The sequence below is a fragment of the Budorcas taxicolor genome, chromosome 21, assembly GCF_023091745.1.
Source record: "Budorcas taxicolor isolate Tak-1 chromosome 21, Takin1.1, whole genome shotgun sequence".
NCBI lineage: Eukaryota > Metazoa > Chordata > Mammalia > Artiodactyla > Bovidae > Budorcas > Budorcas taxicolor.
The window spans coordinates 37,197,189-37,213,978 of record NC_068930.1 but is presented as its reverse complement, the minus strand read 5'-3'; the positions used below and the strand labels follow the sequence as shown (position 1 = coordinate 37,213,978).

At 40.9% G+C, this 16,790-nt stretch overlaps 1 protein-coding gene across 2 annotated transcripts in view; it reads right to left on the bottom strand.

Moving 5' to 3' along the window:
• Positions 1 to 16,790, bottom strand: part of SIN3A (SIN3 transcription regulator family member A) — a 61,742-nt gene that overhangs the window by 4,996 nt on the left and 39,956 nt on the right. For both annotated transcript variants that reach the window (XM_052659772.1, XM_052659773.1), the window contains exons 15-19: positions 15,602 to 16,175; positions 13,259 to 13,428; positions 8,818 to 8,991; positions 3,422 to 3,514; positions 2,307 to 2,401 (exon numbers count right to left, since the gene is read on the bottom strand). In XM_052659772.1, the coding sequence (XP_052515732.1) occupies positions 2,307 to 2,401; positions 3,422 to 3,514; positions 8,818 to 8,991; positions 13,259 to 13,428; positions 15,602 to 16,175 (1,106 nt within the window). The remainder of the gene's footprint in view (positions 1 to 2,306; positions 2,402 to 3,421; positions 3,515 to 8,817; positions 8,992 to 13,258; positions 13,429 to 15,601; positions 16,176 to 16,790) is intronic.

Below are 16,790 nucleotides of genomic sequence, written 5' to 3'. Positions count from 1 at the left end.
CTGTGTGCTAAAGTACAATGGACTCATGAAGGAAAGCACTTGAGCGAGCACCACTTGTACTGCAAATGTTCACACTTTTTACCTGGAAGAATAGCTGACTAGTCAGTCTGGAATGTTTGGCAGATATTTTCTCAAAAATGAACAAGGGAGCCTGGTACCTCAAGGAAAAACATCTGAACAATATATTTGTTGTTAAAGATAAAATTTAAGACTTCAAGTAAAATTCTGAATTTTTATAAATTGGTACTGGCCAGCATAAGTGACAACTTCCCACTACTTAAAAGGTGTGACTGATGAAGTCAACGGCGATATCAGTAAATGTGGCTTTTTTCAGGGGTGGTGTGGAGGTAGGGGTGGGAATATTGTAAAAAGAAAGCATGTCAACATTTGGTAGGTCTGCGCAACTCAGTGAATTCACATTTTCCAAATAACTGACCATATGAAGTTATAAAACCATGCAAGAAAAAAATTCAAAGTACAAGATAAGCCAATGGATTTTGACAGGCTTGTTGGTATTTTCAGTGATACTGCAACTAACCTTTAAGAAACTACTACTTGGAGAGTTTTGTTGTCATATCAAAGAGTATCTACAATTATCTGAAAGGATATGAAAATACTTCCTTTTCTAGCCAGATTTTCTTCACATAGTACAACCAAACGAAACAGGCAGCAGACTGAACACAGGGGCAGCTGTGAGGACCCAGCTGTTACACTAAACCAGACATGAGACAGATTCACAAAGATGCAGAGCAATGCCACGCTTTCCACTCATCTGAAGCAGTGTTTCACTAAAATACTACTTATGATAATAACATGGAATGCATCTAGTATTGTTTTTTAATGAATTCATAAACATTTTTCAGTTTTAATTTCTAAATGTGATAAATATTACTATATATAATTCACATAAATAAGAGCTTTGGGGGGTATTCAATCTAAGAATTTAAGGGTTTCAAAGAAAAAGACTGAAAAATAACCTCAGCTGTAATAATAGCTGAAAGGCAAATTATTAAAAACCAAAGGTCCAGGGTAAAGTCGTCTGCATTTTAACTGCTCTGACCTCAGAATGATTGTATCAATATTTCCCCCTAAAGTATGTGAAAGTCGCTCCCCTCTTCCCTACACCTGCTATAATACAGTTTACAAATCTTTTAAGAATTTTGCCAATCTGGTGAGAAATATACGATCTTATGTTTATTCGTACTGTTTCATAAGCATGGAGACTAAATCTGTTTTGTTGAGAAAGGGGCCTGGCACAGAGCAGCTGCTTAAAGTCTGCTAAATGACTCAAGGAGTAGAAGAAGCTGGCAGCGTCCTTCTGTTCACACCTCTTTCCATGTTCCAATCAGCAATGAGTCTAATCACACTTATCATAATACCTTTCTGGGAATATAAGACATGAGATTTCAATTCCCAAACTTTGGGAAAGGAAGAAAGCTGCTTAATTACACAAAACCCGTTTCCTACTTCTGAAACTTTGTTTTCATCTTCAGAGAGAGGTCCACCATACACAATTTCCCCATATACAGGGAGGAAATTTCAAAAATTCTGCTAAAAGCAACACAGCCAGCCTAAGACTGCCATCCTTTGAAAACCTTGCTTACAAGGTTGTCCCCTGGGTGGGTTCTGGGACTGTGAATCGTGGGAGAGTTTCCACCATTCTCTAAATGCTAAGAGTGTCTCACTGTACCTAAACTGCTTGTACAAAGTAAATGGAAAGCTGAAAACCCACTTTCCTTCTGAAGTCTGGAATTTTGGTACAAGTTAGGCAGAGGGTACATACAGGACTAGCAACCAATAAAAAAACTCACAGCACCAAGTCTCCAGCGAGCTTCTTTGGTAGGTAGCATTTCAAACATATTGTAATTTGCTGCTGGAGGAATTAAGAGTATCCTTGTGACTCCAACGGAAGCCACAGACTCTCTAGAAGCTTGTGCCGCTGATTTTTATCACAGGCACCTTCTGCCTTTGCTGATTTAGCTGCGTATCCTTTCATTATGATAAATCATTACTGTGGGTATGACTGCATCCTGTGAGTCCTCCCAGTGAATCACCAAACCCTGGAGACTCTGACACATATTCCTAAAGGGAAGTTATTAGTGATTCCTAAAACTCTCACCTCCCTGATGCTTGAGCATACACTCCAGGTAAGAGCACGGTGTAAAAGCCACACAAACCTCAAATTACTGTTCTCAGTAAATAGAACAATAGATAAAATGAAAACCAAGAACCTGAAAGTGAGCTAACCCCTCGTCCCGGGACACGCAGAAGTGTCCTGCTGCCGGTACATGACATGGTTCACTCACCGTGGGAGAAATACTGGTTTCCGTGCCAGATGCTCACGAAGCTCAGGAGAGGTAGTATCAGAATTCATGTATCGCTCCACATAGTCTGACCAGCGCTAGAAGTGTAAACACAGCATGGGTGTGGGGAAGGCAAAAAACCTGAGCTCCAACCTCAACAGGTGGGTTAGCAAATTCTATGACTGAAATGTCTGAAATACTTAAATTTCAAGATTAAAAAAAAAAACTTTCCATAATGACATGCTTGGTAAGTGGTACTGAAACACCTTAAAAAAAGCTGTGAGAATGCAAAACTTAAAGCTTCTCTGAGATACTTTAGAGTTATCAGAAGTCGTAAATGGTTAGAAGGTAGCTCACTGACAAATTTACATATAGTTCCACTATACATTATAATTATATTTTTAAGTAGATAAGTTCAATATCAAACTCTCAAAAATTAATAGAATGAGTATACACAGAAGTAGAAGGATATAGTAAACCTGAAAAGGTTTTTATTTCCCCACAGAGGGTTCTGTTAAAGAACAAAATGTATAGTGGCAAATGTTTGAAAATCAGTACCTTTCACATCAAAATCTGTGTATCTGGAAACTTTTTAAAAAAATTAAGAAGATTCGGCAACTATAGTCCCATAAAACAAGTCTCCTCCCCTCCGTATGCCCTCAGTGTCATACACGATGCTTGCCTCTCTCATTAGTATTATCTGCTAGACCCAGCTATGCCAACCGACTCACTCTCCATCTACTCTGTGGGGTTGAACTCCTGGCTCCATCTATCCCAACAGAAAATAAACATGACTCAAAGAATCAAGATAATACTGGGCAGATGGCACCTCATTTTTTGTTTCTTACGCTTTAGGAGAAAACAAAGCTGGCAACCATGAGATTCCCTCTGAGGAGAGGGCTTTACTGAAAACTAGAGGAGACTGCCGCTAAGTCTAAATCTCTACCACCAGGCAGTCTCTTCAGTCGAAGACATGCTGACACGACCTGTACTTTAAGCATCAGGTCCTGACCCTCGAACAGGCTAACGCTGGCTGGGCTTCTAGCAGACAGTCCCTACGCAGACTCTCAGAGCACAGCACACTCTCAGCACAGTTTCCGCAGTATGTTCATCCATACCTCTGCTTCTACAGGATCATCCGAGTTCTCCTCTTCTGTGTCCAGAAGCTCAATGGTCAGCTGAACCTGGCCTTGGCTCTGAATGAACATAAGCTGCAAATAAGAAAGCTTAGTGTAAACAAAAGACCATCTCCAAAGCTGTAATTAGATTCTCAAGGGTTGAGAGGTAGGGAGGCAACAGAGTTGTAAAAAAAAATTTTGCTCCAATTGAAGAGATGAAGAAGATATTCAAAAGCTTAAGAGGTGATTAGAAGGCAAAGGCTGCTACCAGCAAAATGAAATGTAAGAGCTTCTTGTTAACATTTCATGTTTCATACTTCTTGAATTAGCTAAAACAGTAATCAATATCAGAAAGAGTACTCAAATCAGAACCATAAAATGTCAATGCCATTTCACATGATAATCTCATTTATGGGACTTAATGCAAAGATGTAAACAAGTCTACAGTGTTTTTTTGTATTTTTTTTTTAAAAAGAAACTTCCCATACCAAACTGAAGTGGAAAACATCAAACAGATAGCAGCAATCACATTTTCACCACAATAAAAACTACCCAAGAAATCACACATACCATGGGGTAAGGAACACAAACCATCAACATTAAGAAGTGATCTGCTACAATGAAACCAATGATTATTTGAAATTTTGAGTTTTGCTAATATTATTTGTGTGATTTTTTAAAAAATTCATATTTAAAAGCAATACACTGATAGGGGCAAAACCAAGTCATGTTTTGCACAAAAGAAGTATCAAGTAGTGATGGCACACAGAGTTCCCTGTTGGGAATCCCAGGACTCTCAATGCCCCATCCTGAGGAACTGCTGCAGATAAATCACCATCGGATTGATCTCTATCCTAACTGCACAGTGATAAGAGAACAGACTCTATGTTTTCACTACCGTTAGACCATCAAAGCTTTGCACCTTGTTTTATGTCCCTGGATATGCTTCAGTGTCTCCAAGTTTATAGTCTGTGGGAACTTGAATAGAATTTGTATCCTACTGTTACGTGAAAATTGTATAAATCGTAATTATGTTGAATCGGTTCACAGTGCTTTTCAGGCTTACTATATCTACTTTTCTGTATACTCATTCTATTAATTTTTGAGAGTTTGATATTGAATTTATCTACTTAAAAATATAATATATAGTGGAACTATATGTAACCTTGTTCTATATATATTTTCCAAATTTCCTGTAAATGTGTTATCATACTTTTATAATTCAAAAAAATTAAAATTTAAAACATAAAAAAGATCACTATCAGAATTACATGGTAATGATCAGAGATTAGAAGAAAGCTTGAGAATCATTTATATCAATACTCTTCATTTTACATAGGGAAAAACCTAAAATTCAGAGTTCTGATTTCTCAAGGCCACACAGCTAGTCAATAAGCAAACAGAACCAGAAACCAGTTCTGGTTCACAGTTTTTCTAGAGCAGCCTTTAAAAACTCCTCTTAATGAATTTTTTAAAATGACAAGAATATAACATACATATAAACACAAACATAATTACTTTCAAAATAGATGTGAAAAAAACTGTTCCTAGGAGTTTGCTAAAACCCCCTGGGGATTTAGGATGAATGACCTAGAGTGTCAAGATCTGTAAGGAAGCCACCCTTCAGAGTAATACTAAGAGTGTCCTCTGCATGTCTAGAACGGAACTCGGTTTCACCCCAACTGGCTCCTCACCTGACACTTATCTTGCTAGGTCCTTGACCGTGTGTTCACCCCAACTCTCTGACCTCTGCAACCACTCCAAGGCTTGACTAGCTTTATTATTAGACTGCTCACATCACCCCAATTTGGTAATGGCCTCCTGTTGTAAATATGCCTCGATTCCTCCCCTTCTCCTTACTCAGTGCTACTAAACTGATCTTCCAGAAAGCTCAAATTCAGTGGGCTATTTAGTCCTTAAAAACGCCTCACTGCTCAGCAACCACAACAAAATTCACACCTCTTACTATGGCTATGAAGATCCTCTACCATTTCGACACCACCCTCCTCTCCTTTTTCTACATACCTCCTTTGCTTCCTTCAACTAACACAAAGTCAAGCCACTGAATGCTTGCTATTATCTGTCAGGGGCACACTCAGAAGAGAGCATGGTTTCTTGCTTGTGTGTGAGTGCGCACGGGTGCATATGCACTCAACTGTGCCTGACTCTTGCGTCCCCTTGGACTGCAGCCCACCAGGCTCCTCTGTCCATGGAATTCTCCAGGAAAGAATATTGGAGTGGGTTGCCATGCCCTCCTCCAGGGGATCTTTCCAACCCAGGGATCTAATCTGCGTCTCTTACATCCCCTGCATTGGCAGGTTGGTGCTTTACCAGCTGAGCCACTGGGAAGCCCCAGTTTCTTGAATGGAGGAGCTTAATTCAATAAAAGAAAAGGGATACATACACACAGCTATATTTACATTACAACAAAATAACTACAAAGGTACTATTCTAGAAACATGAGCAATATGCTAGTCCCTGCTCAGCGAACTGAGAAAGATTCCACTTTACTGAAGTGACACTTAGCTGGGCCCTAAGAGACACGACAAAGGGGAAGACCAATCAATTTCAGAGAAATCATAACAAAGAAAACCAAACAAATCATAACAAAAATATTTGAAAAAGTACAAAAAAAGAACTACAGTCCTCCTCCCCCAGAAACGGTGAAGGATGCGCATGCGAGTACACAATACACAGAAGAGGAAAAATGGGTGACAACAGGAAATAGGGAAACATGAATTAAAATATTTTTCTAATCATCTAATTGTCAAAAATGAGCTTGGTAATACTAAGTGTTACGGAGAAATAAATGCTCTTACCAAAGTGCACACTGGTATATCCTGTCACTTTGGGAGAGAAATGAGAATATCTATTAAAGTTTAAATTTTAAAACATGCATGTGCATGGACGCCCAGTCGTGTCTGACTCTTTGCGACCCTGTGGAGTGTAGCCCACCAGGCTCTTCTGTACATGGAATTTTTTAGGAAAGAATACTGGAGTTGGTTGCCATTTCTTCCTCCAGGGAACCTTCCCAACCCAGAACTAAACCTGTCTCCTGCAGCGTCTGCACTGTTGGGTGGATTCTTTACCACTGCACCGGGCTTCCCTGATAGCTCAGCTGGTAAAGAATCCGCCTGCAATGCATGAGACCCTGGTTCGATTCCCAAGTTGGGAAGATCCCCTGGAGAAGGGATAGGCTACCCACTCCAGTATTCTTGGGCTTCCCTTGTGACTCAGCTGGTAAAGAATTCACCTGCAATGTGGGAGACCTGGGTTCGATCCCTGGGTTGGGAAGATCCCCTGGAGAAGGGAAAAGCTACCCACTCCAGTATTCTGGCCCAGAGAATTCTATGAATTGTATAGTCCATGGGGTTGCAAAGAATTGGATGCAACTGAGGGACTTTCACTTATCACTGCACCACCTGGGAAGCCCTAAAATATGCATACCCTACCCTTTTAACCGAGTAATTTCATTTCTATGTCTCTACCCTTAACATTACCACATGCACACAAGAATATAAATTGTAAATGCTGTTCAATGAAGCACTATTTGAGATAGTAAAAACGGAAATAGCTTAAAACATTCACCCATAGGGGAATGATTAAAAAAAAAAACAACACAACTATGGCACAGGAAATTTCCTGGTGGTCCAGTGGTTAGACTCCTGTGCTTTCACTGCTGGGGGCTCAAGTGAATCGTGGTGAGGGAGCTAATACCCTAAACAAACAAACAAACCACATAGTTTTAAGTATGACACGGCAGCTGAAAAACATGAGTTATGTCTATATAAACCAAAATAGAGCAAATTTCTAAGACGTATTAAGTGGAAAAAAGCAAGATATAAAGTACATAGTTTAGTTAAAAAATTTATTTCTACATAAATACACATGTATATGTAAGTGCATAGAAAAGGGTTTGAGTGGTTATATGGAGAGTTAAACATGCCTAATTTTTAAAAAGCACTAAAGAATATGCCTAGAAAAAAATGAAGGGAGAGGAGGCTGGAGGTGGGACTGGGCAGGGGATTTGAAGGGCTGCTTATGCTTAGCTTAATGCTCATACTATGTACTTTCATTCTCTATGTAAAACACTTAAAAGAAAAAGGTCACTGTGATGACCCAATATTCCTGGTTACCAAACCTTCTGTTCCCTCTGCTATTCTGACAAATGTGTTATCTACAGGGTGAGTCTACCCATTCCTTCATAGGCCCTCACCACATAATCTGTTAACTCACGGTAGGTGGGGGTGGTAATTCTGTCACCATGAAATAAGCACAGATTAAACTCATGATAAACATTTATAGATTTAAAACTATGAAAGGCTTAGGAACTCTCCTCTGTAGTGGGAAAGTCCTCAGGTAGTAGAGCATCACAACTGTGACTGAACTAGAAAACTCATTTCCAGGTCTTTGATTCTAAATTAAGCCAACAGTAGGCTGAAAGTAGAAGCATGCACAGCTAAGTGAACAGTTTGAGGGTCACATCATTAAAGTACATGGGATGTGCTCACTGAGGTTGAAGTTTTGTTTAGCTTAGCTCTCTCTGTTTAGCCAGCTATAAACCTTACTCTGGGCCACCTAAACCTATCCTTACATTAATACATACAGGCTTTGTTCAACTATACATATTACACAGGTGCAATAATAATATACATAATTTTGTGTCCTTTTATTTGCTTCAGTATTTTTACTAACATATAATTAACTTTTAAGAGCTGCAAAATATGCCATCTAGCAGTCACAGAACAGGCTGCCATTAACCATTCCCACTAAGGAATGGGCATCTAGATTGTTCCCAGTCTCCAGCTACTGGCTTTTCTAATTAGCTATTATAATGGTGGAAAACTGGCAACAACCTAAATGCCCAAATAGACGGGCATAGTTTTCTATAAGATACTGAACAGTCATAAAAAGACCCAGAGGTGTTGCTAATTCAGCAAAATAAGTTACACAGAATGCTTTGCCCAGTATAATCTCTTTCAAAATATATACAAACATAGAAAAGTTTAGAAATGCCATCAATGATTATTTCTGGGGAAAACTGTAGACAACTAGTTTTTCTTTTTCTACATTTCCTATCTTTTCTACAGTGACCATGGATTACGTTTTTAAACAATTTTCACAAAGCATTTAATACCAAAAAAAAAGTTCAGAGAAAATGAAAATCATATATAAGAACTAATTTTTTTTTTAAAGGCAAGAAACAGACTGCCTACGAGACTTTACTTTTCCATGTTTTTTATATTTCTTCTGATGCGTTCAAAGGAACTCCCTGGCATTCTAGGAGTGGAGACACTGGGTCAAAGCACCCTGGTGTGGCTCCGACTTGTGCGGGTAGAGTCCCAACAGCCTACACTGCCATCAGCATGCTCCTCGACTAAACGAGTAGCTCTCACCTTGAAACAATTTTCATCTGACATGAGCTGCTCAGCTTTCCGCTGATATGCTGACTCCAGGAGGCTCCTTGACGTCTGTGTGTTCAGCTGGCCGCCTGTGGCCCCATTATTGTTTTCTGCCAGGTACAGGTCTGTCACTTGCACACAGATCTCATCACTCACGATATGCTGCAGCTGGAATCAAGCAAAGGCAAGTCATCAGGAACCAAAATTACAGTTCTCCCCGTCATACACTTGGCCTTCCTTCGGTGGTTCCAATCATTCAGTTTAAAAAAAGGGTTTTTTTGGTTGAAAATTTTAGAAAATTAATCATATAAAATCACTATCTTATTTTCCTAGAGAATAACCGAGCCAAAATCTTCAACCATATCATTGGTCCACAAGTAAAGTATTCATATATATTTAAGAGCAAAACCATAGGTAACTCAGAATGTGCTACTTATTTAAAATTCTAGTGTTGGTCACTTGGCCGTGTCTGACTCTTTGTGACCCCATGGACTCGAGCCCACCAGGCTCCTCAGTCCATGGAGTTCTCCAGGCAAGAATACTAGAGTGACCACTCACTCTTCCCCACCCAGGGACTGAACCTGGGTCTGCCACACTGCAGACAGACTCTTTACCAACTGAGCCACCGGTTGGCTCATTTATAGTTCATTTAAACTGAACCATTTAAAGTTCTAAGGTACTTAAAAATTGTTTTACATGAAAGAAAATTTCTACGGCTTGCTACCTTTATGGTACTTCTTTAACATTTATAATTTGCTTTCACACATATTCTCATTTGATCCACACAACTACCCTGGGAAGCAGTCTGGATAGGAGTGCCCTGTTATATATGAGATAAATGTACATTTTAGATAAGAAAACTCACTGTGTGCTAAGGTGAGGAGAGGGAACTTGGAGAACCATGAAAACAAGATCCATTCCTATATTCAAAGCCCTGGTACAAAGTGAAATTCAATAGGCCCCGAAGAAGCTGTTGCTGAATTAATCTGTCACTGGCACTCAGCTGAAGGAGCTAAGTCAGAACGAATATTCAAGTTTCTGGACCCCACGCCAATATTCTTTCTAACACATTCCCTATTTTTCCACATCTGATAATAAAAGCATAGTATTTAAATTTCATGCAAATAAACTCATTTTCAATACATGTCAATCATGATTGACTACTGGTAACTTCTGTGACTATCTTATTAAACTCTCTGATACCTAGCAAGTTGAACCCTTCAGAGATTCCATTCTTACAGGTCATGATGATATAATCTATCATAAAATAAAAATTCCTTCAAATGAAATTTTACCCGTTAAAACGCCACCGGATGTGAAAAACAGATAAAGAAGAAAGCAAAACATTAATTGCAATACCTATTTTACTTTAAAATTCTCATAACCACTAAGCCATTCTATTTTTAGGAAGATACACTCTTTTTGAAGCACTAGTAACTATGACAACTACTTATTTTTAACATTTGAAAAAGTCTTAAATGACAAGTATGTGTATTTGTAGATAAACGGACAAAATGAAAGGTCAGATGGTGAGTCACCTGTTGGTGGTAGAAAGGCCAGCAACTGGAAATGGTTAAATTACAACCAGGCCATACAACAGCTTTTAATGTGACTGTTAAAGCAATGCTTATAACTTGAAAACACAGGGGAAAGCTTAAAACACAGTGTTTAAGAGAAAAAAGCAGTGTTAAAAAAAAAGTATACAAAGCATGGTCTCTACTATGTAGATACATCTTTATACTTCACTGTTAAAGGTCACCGACTCCTTCCACACCCTCTTCTTGGATTTCTGGCCCCACCCAGTCTTTGGAAAGGGCAGTATTATAAATCCAGGCACAACTAGGCAACTCCCAACCCAATGCCAGGCTTGTCAGATTCTCTCTCCTACTAAACTGAAATGACACAATGAGTGTGTCCAGTAGACAGACATTTTATAGAGGAGCACCTGGATTGGAAAGGTTGGTCATGTCAGCGCTGAAAACACTCAGGGGGCCGGATGTTCATCTGCAGAGAGAAGTGTGAGGATGGGGGGGATGCCCAGAAAAGAGGCATGCCAGAGAGGGAAAAAACCTTTCCAGTCTAGTCCCCATCTGGTCTAGCCATACCTTCAGTCCCACACTAGACACTTATGAGACTGCCTATTGTATTCCTAAGCAAACCCGTATTAAACTAGTCTGGAAAAGTAAGCTAAATATATGGTTTGACCCTGCAATGTCTATTTGACCTCAATAATGAACTCTGGGAGAACAGCAAAGGATTTAAGGAGAAATGTTATGCCTCCAATTCAGGAGTTAACCTGAGAAGCATAAACATATGTTTTTAAAACACTAGATTTGGATTTCCGGATACTATCTGTCTCCATAAAAAAAAGACTGGACCTTATGTATTACTGACTCAAAATCATCACCAGGTGCTTCTAGTAAATGGACTAATCACTAATCTATTGTTTAAAAAATCAACTGTGGGCTTACAAAAAAAGAAAAAGCTGGTTGTATTGGATTTTTAAAGTTGAGCTGATAGTATGAAAGACTTTACTTCTAGCTCCAGCAACAGCGAACTTGTAAATAGAAACATAAGCACATGGTATGGTAAGCGGACTCTCATATAAATTTAGGGGACATTCCAGTGGTCATGTATGGAAGTGAGAGTTGGACTGTGAAGAAAGCTGGGCGCCAAAGAATTCATGCTTTTGAACTGTGGTGTTGGAGAAGACTCTTTAGAGTCCCTTGGACTGTAAGGAGATCCAACCAGTCCATTCTGAAGGAGTTCAGCCCTTGGTGTTCTTTGGAAGGAACGATGCTAAAGATGAAACTCCAGTACTCTGGCCACCTGATGCGAAGAGTTGACTCATTGGAAAAGACTCTGATGCTGGGAGGGATTGGGGGCAGGAGGAGAAGAGGATGACAGAGGATGAGATGGCTGGACGGCATCACCGACTTGATGGATGTGAGCTTGAGTGAACTCCAGGAGTTGGTGATGGACAGGGAGGCCTGGCGTGCTGTGATTCATGCGGTTGCAAAGAGTCGGACACGACTGAGCGACTGAACTGAACTGAATAGGCATTAGTCTCTCAAAAATTATGACCATAGATGATTATATCCATGTCAAGATTTCTGTCTCTTAACATAAAGACCTCTTAAGGGAAAGCCTTAATAACCGCTTCAACTTGCAGCTTCCTCCATAACAACTTTTGTGAAGATGCCAAGCTTCACTTATTCCTTGACTTTGAGTAGATCCTATGAGAGGGGTGCAAAGCCACACATCCTTCTAAACTCAAGACAAAAGCAAGAGTACCTCACAAAGGATTCCTTTGTGATTTTACCTAAGGAAGGCACTTTCCACTTTAAAGAAAAAAGTGGACTTCCCTGGCGGGGCAGTGAATAGGAATCTGCCTGACAACACAGGGGACACAGGTTCAATCCCTGGTCCGGGAAGATTCTACATGCCTCAGGGCAACTAAGCCCGCGTGCCCTAGAGCACGTGCTCTACAATGAGAAGCCTGATCACCGCAATGAAGAACAGCCCTCTGCTTGCCATAATGAAAGAAAGCTCGTGTGCAGCAACAAAGACCCAGTGTAACCAAAGATAAATAAATTCATTAATTAAAGAAAAAAGTGCACTAACAACAGACTGATACCTTTGAGAACTCAGAACAAAAGGCAAAGGAATGGAAACCTATTACATGTTATTTGCTATAAAATTATCATTGTTGTAAAGAACAACATATCTACAAACTCCCAGGGTACCCCAAGAATAAACCACAAAGCCAACTACAAACCTAACACAGAGGGAGTCTCAGATAGTGAGGTGGACAGAGTATTATAAAAGATGTTATACAAAACCCTTCCTGTAAAAAGAACTTCAAATGTTAAATGAGGCAAGTCCATAGAATTACCAACACCTATTAAGACAGTAAAAAAATACACCTGCAATGCAGGAGACCGGGGTCAGGAAGATCCCCTGGAGAAGGAAATGGCAATCCACTCCAGTATTGTTGCCTGGAGAATTCCATGGACAGAGAAGCCTGGCGGGCTCCAGTCCACGGGGTCACGAAGAGTCAGACACGACTGAGTGACTAACACTTTCACTTTTCACAGAAGAGAAACAGCTCACACCTGGTAAATGACATAAGAGCTGGGAAGACAGGCCAGGAGCTGGGGGCAAAACCTCACATCTGGGGTAGGTTCCTCCTCCCAGGGCACACTGAGCAAAGCAGTCAATCACATGGCTGAAGCCCTTTCACTCAGTTAACAGGAGAAATCCGACATCACATTAACCTCTCCCTCCCCTCTACAGAACCACCTGTTCGTTAACACTATCACATAAGAAAACTGCTCGTCTGTTCCCAGAAGCAAACTTGCCCCGTCTCTTTCCTGACCTACCTGTAGACGAGGACTGTCTCCCTCCCCAACCCTCGCCCGCACCACACCCTCACCTGTCTGACAATGCTCTGGATGAGTTTGTCCATGGTAAAGGCAATGTAGGCATGAATGGTGAACATCTCTCTCAGTGAATCTTCGTACTGGGACGAGTCTATGTTGCCATCCAGCAGGCTCCGCACCATGTCCAGGAAAGCTGGGTAATAATCTTCTACATCAACATCCACTGTGGGAAAGAGGGGAGAGGTGAGGCCTTACCCTGCTAAGAAAAGATGGGAAGAGAGGGCAGGGCAAACCCCACAGCTGGCCTGAAAAGCACTTTACAGAACAAACCCTCGGTATTCAGTCTGCTGCAGACAGATGAGATCTGACAGGTGGCCACAATCCCAGCACTGTCTATCAAAGGAGAGTGACGCTGCAATTTCAACAGCGGCTTCTAACCCTCTGACTGACCAAAACACTTATTTACAGTACGGCCTGGCAACGCGTGACATGAGAGCAAAATATCCCAGGAAAGAAGTTTCTTCAAAAAGCTGTCGGCTCCCTGCTAGGAGAGGAGCCTGCAAAGGGAGTATCCCCGACATGGGTTACTTGCTCAAATAGCTATGTCAATGAAGCATAAACGGCTGAAGAGAAAAGGCAGACAGAACCGAACACGAGCACTGAGAAACGTCTCAGGAACAGGAAACTAGGAGGGCAGATTAAATCCTTTATGAATAATGAAGTATCTGCATTTGTCAAAGTCTTTTTGTTTAAAAGTGGATTCTCAACATTGTATTTCACAAATTGCATCAAATGATCTATACCTGCTGCATATGAATCACCTCAACCACCAGATAGAAACCTTATCCGTTGTTACAGAGACATCTGGCAACTAACAGAGCGCACAAGGAAAGGTGGAAGGACTTCACCTTTAGCTTACTCAAATAAGACCTATTTACATGAAGATGGCAAATCTCATTTCCAGTGCTGGCAAGCCAGACAGCAGTGGAAGGGGGCTACTGGTTATGTTGTTTCCTGATCTGGGTGCTGGTTACACAGGTGTATTTGCTTTGTAAAAATTTACTAAGCTACGCAATTCTGTATGTGTGTTGTACTTCCAACAAAAAGTTCACTACAATGAGAAAAATTTACAAAGAGAACTCTTTGTCTTTGACATTTAGCTACCTCTTTGTAAAGTTTATACAGGGGAAAAAAGGCTCTGAGAGCAAAAACTGAGTCCATTTCCATTTATTTGAAGTGTGATGGATTCATTCAATACAGGCAAAACAGGACAACTACTATTTAAGAGAAGCAACTGGCTTGAGTTTCCTAACAGAACATTACCTTGTTCAGATCCACAGCAGAGGCATGGGCTGTGCTATTGCTGTGAAAAATGCTTTCACGTCAGAATAAAGCTATGAGTTCTACTGGTGCAAACCACGTGAGCCACGATCAGTGGAGGCTTGGCATTATTACTCAAGAACGAACTGTTAGCCTAAAAAATCAGGTTAAGCCAATGGTCAAGCCAAGATCAGGTCATCTTTCTTGTTTCCACCCAAGCAGAGGGAATCGCCACACTGAAGTCTAAAAGATGTCTCTCTCAAGCTAGGATTAATCCAGATAAAGGCTTTTAGAATTAATTTTCACGGTCATTAGCTCTCCAACAGATAGATGGCCAGGGCTTCACATGGGCTTCTTACATTACCAACAGTTAAAAATAAAAAGGTAATTCACTCCAAAAATGGGTTATTTCCTAAAGAACACACAAGAAGGTTTCACAGAAGAGCTTTGGCTAACAGCTTAAGTACCTAACTTACAACCTGAAGGGAGATCTAGAGGCAAGCGGCACAGAATCACGTAGAGCACGTGGAGGCTTCCTTAACCATCCCTTATTTTCCTTTTTCTGAGTTTTCTATCTTCATTCCTGTTCTGCTGTCTCAAACCATCTCCTGAGTCCCCATCTCTTTTTTTGTAATTGTCTCAGGCACGAACAGTTGTTCTGTCGTGGAGTGGGAACCAACTATGATGCTTCAGTCATTCTCTGTCCTTTCAGAGAGACCTTCCATTTGGGAAGCTGACGACGGTAACTGACACCCACTTCCTTGGTGTCCACGGTACCAGCTACTGAGGGTCTATGATCTAAGCAAGGCACAGGGTGCTTTGCATATTTCCCCCAATTCTCCCAGCAGCCCCACAAGATAACAAGTAGCACCTCCAGTTTACAGAAAAACAGGTTCAGAGAGTTTAAGTAAGGTCACGCAACCAGTAAATTGCAGTGCTAGGATTTGAACCCAGCCAGCCTCGAAGGACTGCCTGTGCTCTATGCACTAACATAAAAGAAAGCAGTCCTGAGTCTAACTAGGTCCTGCATCCCCGAGCTCTCACACCTTCTGCAGACCGACAACCCTAGCACTCACTAGGTTCTTTGAGACGCAGCTGGATGGCAGGGCTGTCACTCTTGTCTCGCTTAATGCCCAGCACTTCCCGTTCCCACTCTCTTTCTCGGTTTTCTTCTTCAATTTGCCGTTCAGCTTGGGAACAAATCCGAAGCAGCCTCAAGCAGAGTATCTGGTGCAGCCGCATAAAGATATACCAGTTATTATTAACATAGAAGAGGTTGTACACTTCATCCATCCCTCTTAACTTCTGAGCTGCTGTGTTACTAAACAGTAGCTTGGACTTAGGGGGACTGCCCCCAACACCATTGTGCTTCTTAGCCGCCCCTGTGGCTTCATCTACATCCATCTCTTCTTCTTCCTCTTCCTCCACATCTGAGAGATCACCTCTCTGAGCAAAGAGCAGATCTGGAATAAAATGATGCATGATTTGCTTGATTTTATATTTGTCTTCCTTCTGAATGCCTGTCTGCCTCTTCACGTGGTGGATGATCAGAGCAGCAGCATCTTCCAGAATCTGTTTGTCTTCATAGGCAAGCGAGAGGTGTGGGCCAACAGGTACACCAGCATTTTCTTCCGTAGCCTGCTCTTGCCTCTACCAGGGGAGAGAGAGAGAGACCAAGTATTATGTGACAGCTACAAAAGCAACAGACAGACCTACGAGACTACACGAGCAGCACGTTCATAACGGCCACTATTTTCCCATCGAAAACTTCCAGAAACAAAGACAGTGTGCAAGATGTGGTTTGATACCAAAATGACTGGAGGTACCATGACTGGCACCTCCCAGACACTGAGATTTTTAAAAGACAATAGGACAGAAAAGGGACCATCTTCTAAAATTTTACATTAGTACTTATGGAGGATACGATATGAGGTCTAAAATTTCCTTTAAAACACTTCTGGGAGTGAGGAAGGTGGCAGATATAACAGAACTGGCAAGACAGAGAGGAAATTAAATTTATGTCAGTTCATTTTACTGTTCTCTCCCTTTTCACGTATGCTTGATATTTTCATAATAAAGTTTAAAATTCAAGATCACGCCCTTCTAGAAATTCTCAATCATACTCTGTTTCTATCCATCCCCTAAGACTATGAGCTCAAAGAAAGAAGGATTAACTTCTTATTCATCTCTGTATCCTAGCTCCCAGTACTCTACATAATCCTGAAGGATGCCAAATAAACAAGGATTAGAAAGTCTGGGGGCAAT